Here is a 14,449-nt window from a genome sequence, read left to right as displayed (position 1 = left end):
CACATTGGGTGACTATTGAGAAAGACACGCAACGCATTGCTATCGCACTTTGACGTGTCATGACTCATTATTTGCTCGTCATTGGAAAAGCATTCACTTGCATAGAAACACACACACACACACACACACACACACACACACACAATGACCTCAGTGCGCAGGATGAGTAGAATCGGAGTAAAGTGTAATTTGATCATAAAGCTCATCTATGAGGTGTTTTGTCATATAAATCCTTTACACATTACTTGCAATACCAGTTCACTAGGACTGGAGCATATCTAATGTGTCTAATTGTAAGCTTTACAATCACATACTATTTTCCTGACCTTTGAACAGTCATGTCATTTTTCACAACTCTAGATACAAAACTTACAACAGTCTTCACTTGTAACACAAGCTCTCCAATGTTCAAAACATTGCATTGTGCAATCATATCTTTGAAGAAACCTTTCACTTGCGGGTGAATTGTTTAAAACAGTCACAATCATTCAATACTACTGTACAAAATAGATGACACAGGTTTCATTATTGATCTTGTGGATCTGGCCACAGGTTCTCATCCACATTGCAATGGATGTTTTCATTAGCCAAACATTCTTCGGGCATGGCAAAATCCATGCCTGACACTAGTCTGCCGTGATGTTGTTGCATGCTTCATCCATGGCCTGGAGAAGCGTTACTTGTTCACGAGGGCACCTATCGTACATCTCCCACCTCCATGGAGGAGAAGAATTCCTCAGTCGGGTAAAGGAGAGTATGGCGGCTGGTAAATTGTGCATGGGCCTGAAACCATGCTTGCACCATTTGAGCATTGAGGAACCTAACATTGTCCCACACAATGACATAAGTCACACCATTAGCTCTACAGACCTGATCTAGCTCATCAAGGAAGGTTACAAGGAGAGCTGCATTATATGAGCCAATGCCCTGCGCCCTACCACACCATCTTCAGAAATAGCTGCACACATGGTGATGTTGGTCACACATTGTCCAGGTACTTGGACTTACAAGGGCCTGCAGCAATGTCTAAAAGAGTGGCGCTTGGGACCGTAGAAACAGTGTCTGATGGAGATTGATGATCAAATATTACAGCCACAGATAATGTAGTCCAATTGGTTTATGTCCCACGCCAATTGGTGTAAATGGATCACACAATTTTGAAACCTCATGATCCCAACAATATTGTTTGTTAGTATCCATACAATTTTGCACTAAGGAATTATGCAGCAAACACTTATCATTATGAGATGTTGTATCAATTGATGGTTAGATCATTGTAATGAAATGAATGGTCAATCATTTCAACTCTAATGCGTAATCCGTTGTCTAATTGCATTTTGATGCACATGGAGTCATATAACACGTGATTTTAGGGTTAGGGTTTTTGTGTGTTGTATCCAAGCAATTGAAAAAAAGTGTTAGCGTTTCGAAAAACATGCAATTAGAGTTTTTATCAAGAGTTTTGAAAAATGGCAACAAAGATTATATATATATATATATATATATATATATATATATATATATATATATATATTATATATAGAATATAAAAATATATATTTATAAAACAGTATGATATAACTACCATATCATAACTATTATGCTATTACGCTGCCCGGGGTGGGTTGCTGACTTCGGTGACTGTATGTTAGGTCTTGATGTTCTGGGTCCATTGGACTGTGTGATAAACGCTAAAAGACAGGCTCTCACTTCTTCCGACGGCCATGTCATCCACATATTGCGTCCCCGGCCTAGCTGTATCACAACACACACCATTCTGGCGCTAAAGCCTGAAACTACAAACTCTGCGGCTGTTGGCACAATTCCTTCCAACGAGCCACATTCCCTGACTCTGACCCTACCAGGTACTGAGCTGCACTCACCGCCAACCACTTTTCGCTTATGGCAGTTTAAGGTCCTTCCGTTTGGCCTCTGCAATGCCCCTGCCACATTTGAGAAATTAATGGATAGGGTGCTGGCTGGTATCCCCCGGCAGAAGTGGGTTGTGTACCTGGATGACATTCTGTTACATGGTGACCCATTCACAGCAGCCCTTAAGTCCCTGAGGCAGGTACTGGAGAGGGTGGCAGCTGCGGGTCTGAAGCTGCACCCACAAAAATGCTCTTTTATGCAGCGAGAGGTCACGTTCCTGGGACACAGACTTGGAGGGGGGGCTCAACACTGTGGCCTGGTGAACAAAATGAGATGATGATATGAGCAGACTGAAGGATTGGCCAACCCCCAGCTCTGCAGGACCTGAAAAGCTTCTTAGGCCTGGCTTCTTACTACAGGTGGCATAGTGGCGCCAAGGGATGGCGTTTGATTGGACAGAGTAGTGCCACACAGCATTCACTTCACTGCAGAGAGCCCTTGTTCAGGCCCCGGTCCTCTCTCCGCCTGATCCCACCTTGCCTTTTACCCTCGACACAGACGCCAGTAATGCAGGCTCAGGTGCTGTGCTGGCCCAGGTGACTTCTGAGGGGAAAAGGGTGGTGGCTTATCAGAGCAGACAGTTCAACAAGACTGAACGGCGCTACTGTTTCACGAGGTGGGAGCGGCTTGCTGTAGTCAGTGCCATCAGACAAGTATTACTTGGGGGGCCTTCACTTCACAGTCCGGACTCCCCATGCTGTCTTACAGTGGCTGATGTCTTTCAGAGAGCTAGAAGGTCAGCTTGCTCGCTGGATTGAGGAAATAGAAGTGTATGATTTCACTGTGATCCACAGACCAAGGGTACGCCACGGAACTTCTGCCGGCATTGCATCGCGGATGGATGTGGCTACTGTGAAAAAAGTTGCAGGAAAAAGAGTGGTTGCAAACAGTTGAGAAATGTGCCGCAACAGGCCACGTACTGACAGCGGTCAACAGCGGGGGTGCAGAAAAGAGAATGTGGACATAAGGCCAGTGCTCACTTGGGTGGGGGCCCAGCAGCGACCACCCCTAGAAGAGGTTGCCATATGTTGCCGAGCCACAAAGTCAATCTTTCAAGCCCTACGCCTGTGTGAGGGGGTGCTGCAGAGGGGCTGGAAAGAGCCAGCGACTGGAGAGCTGCAGTGGCAGGTGGTGGTGCCCAAAGCGCTAAGAGAGACGGTGCTCTACGCAAGCCACGGAGCTCATGGATCTGGTCATTTTGGGGTTAATAAGACCCTCCACCACCTCCGTCAGGGGTTCTACTGGGGACAGCACAGGCGGGATGTGGAGGACTACTGCCACTGCTGCGACAGTTGCACTGAACGTAGGGGGCCTGCAGGCAGATTGAATCCACAACAGATCTGCAAAGGCAGGAGTGTGGGACACGAGAATGGCGGCACGCTGTACTGGCAATCCCCCAAACAGTCGGTATCTCGCCGGCCCAGCACACATTGGACTTGGTGTCCCTGGCCTGGGCTCTCCATCCCCTGCCTCTGTCCCTTACCATCTCCCTTCTTCCCAAGGACAGAGACGGCCTCAGAGGGACCGAAGGCCCCCTAGCCACCTAAGAGATTATTTGCCCCCTCGTGGGCGAGGGAGGAGGATAGTGTAACGGTCTGACATTCTGTTAACGAGGTTCCACAGTTACTGAGCTTATAAGGTCAGTGAAGGGCTCACGATGTGATGTCAATCATCTTAGTGCCGCCTATCGGAAGGTGTTATGATGTTTGGGGGAGGAAGGGAGTAATGGAACGTGGGAGCGTTGTGAGAGTTCTGGTGATTAAAAACGATTGGCTTTTTTTCGGCGTAGGCTACGGCCCACAGTAGCCTGTTTTTCTAGTTCACAATGAAATCCTAAGAAGTACGCGTGTCCATAGCTTCATTAGCGAACCTAGTTTGTTGGGGAAACACCCAGTGTGTTGAGGAGAGACCAATTCAAGCCCCAGAAAACTTATAACACAATTAATTAGTTTTGATACAATGTCGCTGTTTTCATCCACGTCCTGCGCAGCTGGGTAGCAACGTTAACTTTGGCAACGTGACAGAGTTTATGCTGCGGTCAAACAGTCTCCACTTCCAAACATGTATGTCGTTAGCACGTAGCTAGCTAGCTAAACATCCCAGGTGTAGAAGTCTCTACAGAAGCTTGGTATGTGCGGCTTCCCTTTCACGCCGGTCCGTTGTCTGATTGTAAAGGTCAGGCTGATCTGGGTCCAACGGTTTTACCTCTAGTTTCTTTTGCAATGTTCTTCTCTCGTACGGAGTTTGGGTCCGGTCTTCTTGGAAGGAGACTGCTCATGGTCGCTTTTGTTGTGTTGTTAAACGGCACGTTGCGTATTCGCCCTGACGAGAGCACAGCGTAGGGCAGGGAAGGGCTATGCCCAAAACTAAATTTATTTTAGGACAGATATGTTAACTGTCAGTGATTGGCTAACTGCTACTTAGACCCGCCGCATTGGGACACGGCCCGAGCCCACCTGAGACATGCAGACATGTGGAGAGGACATGCAGGAAAAGCATATATTTTGCGCAGATATTAATTTACAAATATTACTGGGTATATTCCATGTTTCAAAAACACAAATAGAAACATATTGCCTACATTTGTAAAATGTATTTTACATTCCTTTTTGGGGGGGGGCTCAAGGTAGGGCCACGCCCCATTGCTTTCTATGGACCAGCCGCCACTGTTAAGTCTTTTTTTTTTTTTTAAACGCCTCAATCTTCAGTGCAAAAATCCAATGCAATCCGTTGAGTGGGCGACAGCGGACAGCATTAGTTGGGTTTGTGCGTGTGTGTTTTGCGCTGCATGCTCTTAGCTGGGGGTGGGATCCTCCATTGCAGTCATCTGCGTCAAGTGTTAACCTCTCCAGAGAGGCTGCATGTCCCTAAGTGCTTTGCCTAGCTACCGCTGCTAGGCAATAAAGACTCGCATTGGACAACCTGCTCCTTTGGGCTCACTGCATTATCACAGTACGCAGTTAGAACACTCACATATTCTGACAGGCAGCTGGAAGTGCTCAAGTGCTCATCCACAGTACGTTGATGACAGCGTTTTCACGATGCCTCGGGGGTGTGCCACGATGCTTATGTCTGCAACTGCAGTGTTGATTTGACTTCCGCAGACTTCTGCTTGAGATTGAAATTTTACTTCTGCAAAAAGACCTGCACAAAGCTTCTTACGAGATTAATTTAAAATGTCATTAAAAAGTACAACAAACACAATTTGAAAGATGGGTGACAAAGCACAAAATATATACATGACAACAAATTGAAAAATGAATGGTCTAAAGCAGTGATTCCCAAAGTGTGGGCCGCGAAGGTACTGCAGGTGGGCCGCGAGAGGTCATTTACAATAAATAAATAAAAAGTTTTTAATTTTCAATTTTGAAAAGTTTGAAATTAATATAAAAATATGTATGATGCGGCACATTAGTTATGTGAAACATTAATTGATGAAGCACAAACAATTTAAAACGAACAGATTGGTTGGATCGGTTGATCCATACTGGTTGTATACGGCGCTCAAGGCGCTCTGCCAAACATGCCAAAGCTCGGTCTACGACGGCGAGATGCTGAGCGGCGCTCAAGCGTGTGAGATATGGAGCTTGTTTCAGGGCGCGTCGGCGAAACAAAGCTGTCGTTCTTGCCGAGCACATAATGAGATTAAAGAGACACGGCGCCCTTTTCTTTACAGTAGCTGAACCATCTTAACGGGAAAAATAAGTTATTCTAAAAGGAGCCCTTGGCAGGCGGCGTGGCTGGAGAGTAGCCGGAGATTTAAGTCGTGGATGGGAGGGGGGCAGCGTGAGCGGACGCACCTTGCAGCATCGATCGGACCCTGAAAGCACCGTCTCCACCTCCCCACACCCCCACATCCACCCGCCCGGACGCCAAACGTTTGACTGCTATGGCGGAAAATCCCCAGCCGGTCTGCGAGCTGGACGCATTGGTCTTAATCTGCCGGTAATGATGGTTGTAGCTGGTTGTCATCTACGGTCCATTACGGTTACATAAAGGTGTCATTTGTGTTTTGACAACGTTTTGTCTACGTTAGACTACGTACGGACTTTTGCTCGCGCGAGACGGACTTTTGCTGGCGGATGTTTGATTTACGCGCGCGCATCAACCTGATTTGCGCTCTCGAATTTTGACAGTGATTTGCGCTGATAGACTGCAGTATCTTATGCGCCTTATTGTGCGGAAAACACGCCACATGAGCTCCGAAGAAAATGGTATACAAAACATACATTGTCGGTTAATCATTCATTTTTAATCGGTTAAATTCTTAAGGTCATTTAATCATCCCTAGTTTATGTTTTGATCAGAGTTGTGATTAAAGGTTTGGGTGGGCCGCAAAAGATTTTCAGATTTCAAAGTGGGCCGCGGCATTAATGAGTTTGGGAACCGCTGGTCTAAAGAAAGCGAGTAAATGAAAATGTGTCTTGCCAACTGCTTTACTGCTGTTATTTGCGAGCTAACGCTAGCTTGTTCAGCTGGATTTGTCATCCAGCTGAACAAGCTAGCGTTAGCTGTGTCTTTAAACAGCAGCTTAGGTTAGTCACATCAAAACGGGACAACGTGGTGCTACCGTACCATGTTACGTTGACTTTGCATATTTTGCCATTGACACACTTTTTTTAGTTTATTTAGTGTGAAATAACTCACAATAACTGCCGGCGCTGCTGGCTGCCCTTTTCTCTACGTCAGCTCGGCTCTTTTTTTCACTCCGCGTGCATCTCGCAACCCATTGAGTGACGCAATAATCGCGCGACAAACATATTGATTTGTGGCCAACACTTTTAATAATCGATTTTTATCGATGTCATCAATTTGTTGTTGCAGCCCTAGTAATTTCACAGAGAAAACTAGAAAATGAGTAAATTTAAGGGCTGTGAAAAAAAATTACACCGCATTGTATATGAAGTTGGTCTGAAATAAACGCTGCAATGAAAACGCACGTTAGGTATGTCTCTTGCAAGACTGGCTGATTCTACTCGGTTTCTGTATTCATAGCGATCATTTTACCCATCTTGTTTCTTTTTTACTTTTTGTGGACATGGGCACGGTTTGACATGACTTCATCATCTTGAACATAAAATACAGTGAACTTCCTGTGTTCAAAGGACTTTAATCAACTGTCTTAACCCGGCTGTGACAGGAGGACTACCTAACAGCCATCTGTTTGATTGGATTAAGACTTGCTCCAGCAGCTCTACACCGGGATCCTTGAATTGATCAAGCTCATGATGGCTGTCTTCATCGGCCCTTGATACAGACAACCTGCAATTCAGTTCACTGTGGGACAGGCTGATGGTAATCTATATCCTCTCTTCCCTTCCCTGATAGAGAGGCAGATGAAGTCTGTGAGAATCTTAAAGACAATGAGTGTCAATGAAACCGAGGGGAGGGAAGGATGGCAATGGTGAGGCTGATGAGACTGAGATATGTTAGGACAAAAAAGGTGAGCGAGAATGAGTGAGATTCACATACAAACAGGTGTGGGAGAAGTGTGAATGTAGGGGAGAAAAAATGGGAATATCTATCCAATTCAAACAGATGGCTGGTTCTTTTAATCACTCCCATCCCATGTACTAGTTTCTTTTTTCCAATGGAACAAAGATAACACTGCTTGCATTTCCCCTTTAATGGCGCTCTAGTCACCATCACATTTCTATAAATATGTCAATAAATACCTAAATCAGACAGGTTGCTGTTTCATAACAAAACCTCTACATGCATTTTTGAAAGCCTTCAGTTCACATGAAGAGCATGATTGATTAAGCTGGGGAACAATTGGTCAGACAATACGAGCATAAGAACGAGAAGGGAGATACATCTTCGTGAAGGCTCGTGTCTGAGTTTGGCATTAGATAAATGAGCACAGATGAAGCCTACATGAGCAAAACGTGTGTGTGTGTGAGAGAGTGCGCAATGTGTTCATACCTGCATCCCCTGTATGTGTGGATCATGGCTTCATAGTCCCACCATTACAAGTAAACACGCCTGGATTGGTAGGTTTTTTTGAGATCATGGGGAAGTCTTTTTCATTTCCCACATCGCCTTTGCAAGGCAGAAGGTGGAAGAGGGGACAAGCAGGGATAGGGTTATCTCCCTGTGTGCATTATGGATGAGGCGTGTCTGCGGAGTTCAATCCGCAGCTCTCTGGTCGCTTGGAGGAGGCCCACAGGGGGTCACATAAGACCAGGTGTGTCTTTGAGTGAGCGTGTGTGTCACACTAAACGAAGGAGAGTAGTCTCCAGGGTCCCACCTGCCCACACACAGATAAAAAATGCCTTTCTTTCATCTAGTCACTATCTTTAATGGAGTATAAATCTATAGGGTATTAGTGATATTACTGACAGTGCTTTTGGTCAGCTTAAGGATAAAATAAAGCATATACCTTTCTCACTTGCTGTAGATTATAAAACAAGTTTGTGACATAAAACCAGGTTATAAAACCAGTGTTTGTGACAGAAAGGACATGCGTCCAGTGGAGGAGAAAAGCCAAAATGAGTACATCCAATCGGAAGAGTGTCTCTTCGTCACTATAACAACATGATGAGGGCCTCTCTACAAACTCCATGGCAACACGACAAACACATTTCCCCATTCAGAAAGGAGTAGAATCCTGGTGCGGAAGTGCGCCCGTGTTTATATACCCCCATGTATTGTCATCTGAGCTCAGTGGCATAGACACAGGAGAAAACAGCTTATACTCTTCGATGTCTCAGAAGTCATGACTTCCTTACAGTGAACTATTGAACATATACAATGGTGGGTTATAAATAACATTATAATACGGGTAGATGAAATCCAGCGTTCTGATTGGTTGAGAGTGAGTCACGAGGGGTACATTATTGGGCGATAATATACAACCTCTCGTACTTTATTGCTGTTTTAATGTGGCATGTAAGACACAATACAGGAGTATTTTCCTGTCTGTAATAGTACATGCTAGAAGACTGACGCCCTCATGTCCGTACATTTGCAAATCTAGAGTTATCAGCGCCACGGCCAACCAGCAAAAAGCGCACGCTGTGATACTAAAGCGTATTTCGTATTTACAAAACCTGCAGTTCATCGGGTAATCACCGCCTTTCTCCGGCCACTATACAGCACATTGCAAGGATTTAAATGCGCAAGTGACTCAACACAACTGAGTACAGCCAGGTATCTTTAGGCTAGAGAGCGGAAGGGGAAACAATTTTCAACCATATTACCCACTGTGCATTATGAGTAGTTTTTTGTTTATGACTTTATCTACTTTTCTGTTGCTGATGCAAATAATAAAAGTAAGTATTAAGTCACGCGAAATAATGCGCGTTGATTTACTTACCACTCCTACAGCCACAAATACTTGTTTCTGATTTACTGGCAAGTAAACTAACTAAGCCCCATGTCATATTCATAGTTGTAAAACTAGATATTCACATGGGTGATGCCTGGTATCCGGTATCCATGGATACAGTACTTGGCTGAGCCAGTGTCCACACTCTAATCAATGTGTTGACCCTACAATCATCCCAGTAACAAAGTGAATACACTATAGTTTTACCACTTTTTACTGATATATTTGATAACTAGTGGAGACAAGTACAATATTACTTTAAAAGTCTATTTCTAATGGTATTTTTATGCTTAATGCTCTGCCAAGCACAGAATACACGTAGTCTCAAATTAAAGCGTATTTACTTGATTACTTTTATACTATGCCACAATTTTGAGCTACAAATGGTTCAATGTCAGTCGCAGCAGGGCCATGTTGGCTTTCCTCCAACAGTTCTGTGTTATTGACATGCGATTGAACTGCAATATGCCAACAACAGCTGTACTCCTTCCAACACAACACAGCTGCAGGCATGAAATGTTGTCACTTCCAAAGCCTTTAGTTGTGTGTACAGTGGACCCTCATTAACATCCAGTGGGACAGAAATGGCAACACCTCGGTTATTCTATATACGGCTTGCAGCTTTTAACAAGCTACTTTTGTATAGCAGATCGCCTTTTGTGTGTGTGCGCACGTCTGTATTTGGGTCCACATCTTCAGTATAAACATAGGAATGGGAAATGTGCAGAGGGGAGGGTTGAATTGGTAAAGCCCTTCTTAGAAGCATCACTTGAGTGGAGACGGCTGGCGCCATCTCTTTGTGTTGCTCCCTCTCTTTTAATTGCTTTCTCCTACCATGAACACAGCCTTAAGATTACATGGGAAATACATTTTCTGACATTTTCTTGTTTCTATACCCCTCTCATTGTCATAGTGTGTGTCATCATGGCAGAACGTGATTCTGAAGACACCTACTGTTGTAGGGGAGCTTTCACATAGGACTGCCTGAGTGCTTTGCCACGTGTTTATCTCTGTGGACTGATTTTGAGACAGAATGTCTAGTTGACATCAAACTGAAGGTCTAGTTAAAGGATGGGAGTTGTTTGAGCAAGGATATTTCAGGATGGTTCTCTTGCTTCCCCTCAGTTTGTTTAAGCCCTCCCCTCGGTCTCTTTCTTGCTCTCTCTGCTCCCCTCCTCTTGCTGCTTTGGTGTCTCTCTACAGGTGGAAAATGTCAAGCATATACTTTGGCCGTAGCCCAGGAAGCTGTTAACTGACACAAGCAAATACCACAGTAAATCTTCTGATATCTTTGTTTTTCTCAAATGATGCAGCAAACAGTTATTTTTCTCCAAAATGTAAACAAACTGTCAACCTACATTTCAGTGACAACCTCACGGTCACCTCCAACTGTTATACATCAACCAGATCCATTTCCTGTACGACTCAACAGGCCAAAGAAAAACAGCATTTCACATCCTTTCTCTTCCACACAAACCTCTCAAAACCCTGTGGGAGTTTGTTCCTACCATCTTTGCGGTAAAGGTTTATCTCCACTTTCCTCTCCTCCGATCCCAGCAGGGCCTGAGCCATCTGGGCGATGGCCAGCCGCTTGGTGTCAGGTCCGTACAGGAAGTTACACGTGCACGGCTTCTGCATGACCTCGGCACGCGAGTAACCGCACATGTGGCAGAAGCCGTCATTGCAGAAGATGATGGCACAGTTCTCCACTCTTGCATTGGCGATGACAAACTTGCGACCTGTTGAAGCAACAACAGAAGTTTGTGTCAAGACACCGGAAAAAAAACGTGTATTTAACCAAATTCAATTAAACTCGCGAATGATAATAAGTATTGTTTTCTCTCAAACTCATTTTGGAAAGGGCTAATGCAATGTTAAAAAGGGACATTTTAACTGTCGTCCCTTACCAATAATGTGCTGCTGAAACAAACAGCTTTCTCTGCAGGCATTCATTCACGCACCGTAGTCACAGCTCGGGTTAAGTGGCTTGCCCAAGGACACATTGACATGCAAATTAGCAGAGAGGGGATCGAGTTGCTGATCATCTGAGTGAAGGAAAACCATGCTCTCTACCAAGGCAGAGTTGCCACAAAGATTAATTCAATTTTTTCCAAAAATAATCTTATTCCTTAAGGAAAATTCAATTTTGATTGTATGCAGATTAATGGAGTCAATAAACTGAATTTGGGATCTGGCGCTATATAGAAAATAAAATGAAACAAAATTAACTTAACGGTATCTTAGAGCAGAGGTCCCAAACAGCTGGGCCACGGGATCGGTACCGGTCAGTGGGCCATTTGGTACCAGAATTTTTTTTCCCCCCAAAAGATTGGTACCCTTTTCCATAAACCAATTGCATCTCTGTCAAACTTTAAAAACTGTTCCCTTCTCCGCTGCCGTGAGTTGTCAATTCATCGTCCATTCGACCCTCCTCCACCCAAATACCTCCACCAGGAGCAAAGGAACGCTCATCATAAGAGTGCAGCCACTGTCTTCACTACAGCCACCAGTGTCTGGACTCCACAGGGGGGATTTAAATGAGTTATCCGACCTCAGCATCCTTGCCCCTGGATTATTGAGTATGGGGTCCAATCTCAAGCATTTGTAAAATTAATATTTATGAATATTTAATAAATCATTGTTAAATACTAGGGCTGCACATTAACATGTTATAAATGAGTTAACCACCAATCAATTAAGGCCGAAAATGATTTTATCATGGGTTTTCTTTTTTCTTTAAGCAATGGGAGGGGCACCATTTACCTCGCAGAACACTGGGAATTAATAACAAGTATTACGCTTTGTGGAAACTGATTCTCTGGGGTGGTAAATGTCTTGTATAGTGCTTTTCTAGTCTTCCAACCACTCAAAGTGCTTTAACACTTCATGTCATCGTTCACCCATTCATACACTGATGAAAGGAGCTACCATACACAGTGCCACCTGGCCGTCATTAACATTAACTAACATTCACACACTGTAGTCACAGCTACAGGAGCAAGTACCCAAGGACACATCGGCACATCAGGTTAGCCGGGCATGGGATTGAACCCCCAACCCTCTGATTGGAGGACGACCGTGCTCCCCACTCACCCACAGTAGCCGCCAAACAAACAGCATGGATGTCTCCATGTGCATAAGGCCTCTGGGGATGTGAGATTGCGTTTGTGCTGCTCCAGCGTGATGCTGTGTCAGGCTGATAGATGGCCTCAACTAAAGAGCTGCCACTTCTGAAGAGCTCCTATGTTCCCTGTTCCCTTCGATTAGTATCGGGCCCCACTGTGAGCACACTGCGCTCATAAATAGCCATGAGGATGGTTAGAGGGAAGGAGTATTGCCCGGTGACAGGGAAAGGATAGGGGAAGCAAGAGACAGTCTGAGGGCTAGACAAGATGAATAAACCAATGAAAATTAGATGGTGGGACAGAGAGACATGGGGAGGGAAGAATGACAGTCTAATTAATTAGATTAATTGATCATTCGAGAGTGGTAAAATATGGGGGAAGATTTGGAGAAGAGGGGAAGCGATAAAGACAAAGTGTTCCATCCGGGGATCTAAGACAAGGGAAGGAACCGATCATATTTCTTAGTAATTATCCCACATCAAGTAAATGGACTGTTGGGAACTCTGAATTCAGTTCAACTTAATCAGCTGAATTACTCCTTGTAAGGGTGAGAGTATGTAGCGTATACTGTAAGTAAATATCTTTACCTCTAATATTCCACAGAAGCTAATAAGTTCATACAAAGGGCACAGATTGCCAGCACGACAACATTTAAGTTACTCGCTGAACACAGACTTCAAAAAAAGGGTGGAAGGTAAATTCTCTATATAAGAAAACTAGGAATCAGATTCAGAATCGGCTTTATTGGCCATGTATGTTTACACATACATGGAATTTGTCTCCAGTTACATATTGCTGTCAATAGTACATGTAGAATAGAAAAACAGAAATATAAAAAATATGAAGAAAGACATTAAAGACAACAAAATAGAAGACCAAAAAAATATTTCAAAGGCAATAATGCACATTCATTACATAGGACACTGCTTCATTTGCCTTCCCTTCGCTGGAGGCACCCAACACTGTTACAACAAAAGGGACAGGATGTCACTGTTTTAATGAGGGCAGTAAAAAAAATGTAACGGCGTGGATGGGTTGTGGTGCAGATGGACCGTAACGCATGCGATTAGCATTGGTGCCGGGGGGGGGGTTTACTGCCTGTGATTACCCTTCTCCCTACAGTCATTTCCTGTCAATTTCCTGCCAGGCTAGACATTTTCTTAGCAAACAATTGCTTATTTATATACCTCCAGAAGTTGGAGAGCAACATTAGTCTGCATTTGGAGTGGTGTTTATGCCCACCTGATGAATCTATCACTCCTTTTTTGTTTTACGTGGATGGTCTTTGCCAACCCCTGAAGGGAATATCCGGCTCTTTAACTGCTAAATACAAATAAACATGGATTTTGATCTCTGCATTTTAAGGCTAACTTTTCAGCATTTAGAAGCAGTAGTAATAGAATTCCCTCAATTATCTAAATGTTATAATATATATAACATCTTAGTTTATAAAATGGCTTAAGTTGGTAACCAATACTCTGTTTTTAAATACACATACATACAATACGCAAGAACTAAAGCCTAGTTTATGCTTCTGCGTTTTCAGAGCGACGCAGACGCAAGACCCCCTGCGTGTCCCTTGCGTCGCTTTTCACACCTCCTTGCGTCCTTGCGTGTGTCGAGCCATTTTTCATTTTGCAAGCCTCCCGCAGCGCACAAGTCTGCGATTGGTCCGCTAACTACATCCTTTACAGGGTCTCACATTTCCGCTTTCATAGCCCGATACCGCCATTATTAAACGGATCAGATTGAAGAACTTCTGTCGGAAGAAATGCGTAAATATGGCCGCTTATACAAGCCGTCATTGGCGGGTTGTAGAAGCGGGTTGGATTCACGGAGGGAGATCGCCGCAAACGCCGATTTGCCGGTCGAGAGGTGCACAAGTTGTGGAGGAAAATACGGGACAAATGTGTTCGCGATGAAAAGCAGCAGTGGCGATGCACGGGGCAGTAAAGCCTATGATAAATAAATAAATAGACGTGACTTTCTAGGTCGTCTTCAACAAAAACACGTCACTCCGCCTGCTGTTCTGGCGGTGAATTGCTCTGCAACACACGCAGAA

The 14,449-nt window shown here is 44.3% G+C and overlaps 1 protein-coding gene across 2 annotated transcripts in view; it reads right to left on the bottom strand.

Annotated features, from left to right (window-relative positions):
• kcnh2b (potassium voltage-gated channel, subfamily H (eag-related), member 2b) overlaps positions 1-14,449 on the bottom strand; it is a 216,136-nt gene that overhangs the window by 177,717 nt on the left and 23,970 nt on the right. For both annotated transcript variants that reach the window (XM_040166921.2, XM_040166919.2), the window contains exon 2: positions 10,771-11,001. In XM_040166921.2, the coding sequence (XP_040022855.1) occupies positions 10,771-11,001 (231 nt within the window). The remainder of the gene's footprint in view (positions 1-10,770; positions 11,002-14,449) is intronic.

This window comes from Gasterosteus aculeatus, chromosome 21, assembly GCF_964276395.1.
Source record: "Gasterosteus aculeatus chromosome 21, fGasAcu3.hap1.1, whole genome shotgun sequence".
NCBI classification, from domain to species: Eukaryota; Metazoa; Chordata; class Actinopteri; order Perciformes; family Gasterosteidae; genus Gasterosteus; species Gasterosteus aculeatus.
Note: the sequence above shows the minus strand (reverse complement) of the source record. Positions and strands in the feature narration are given on the sequence as shown.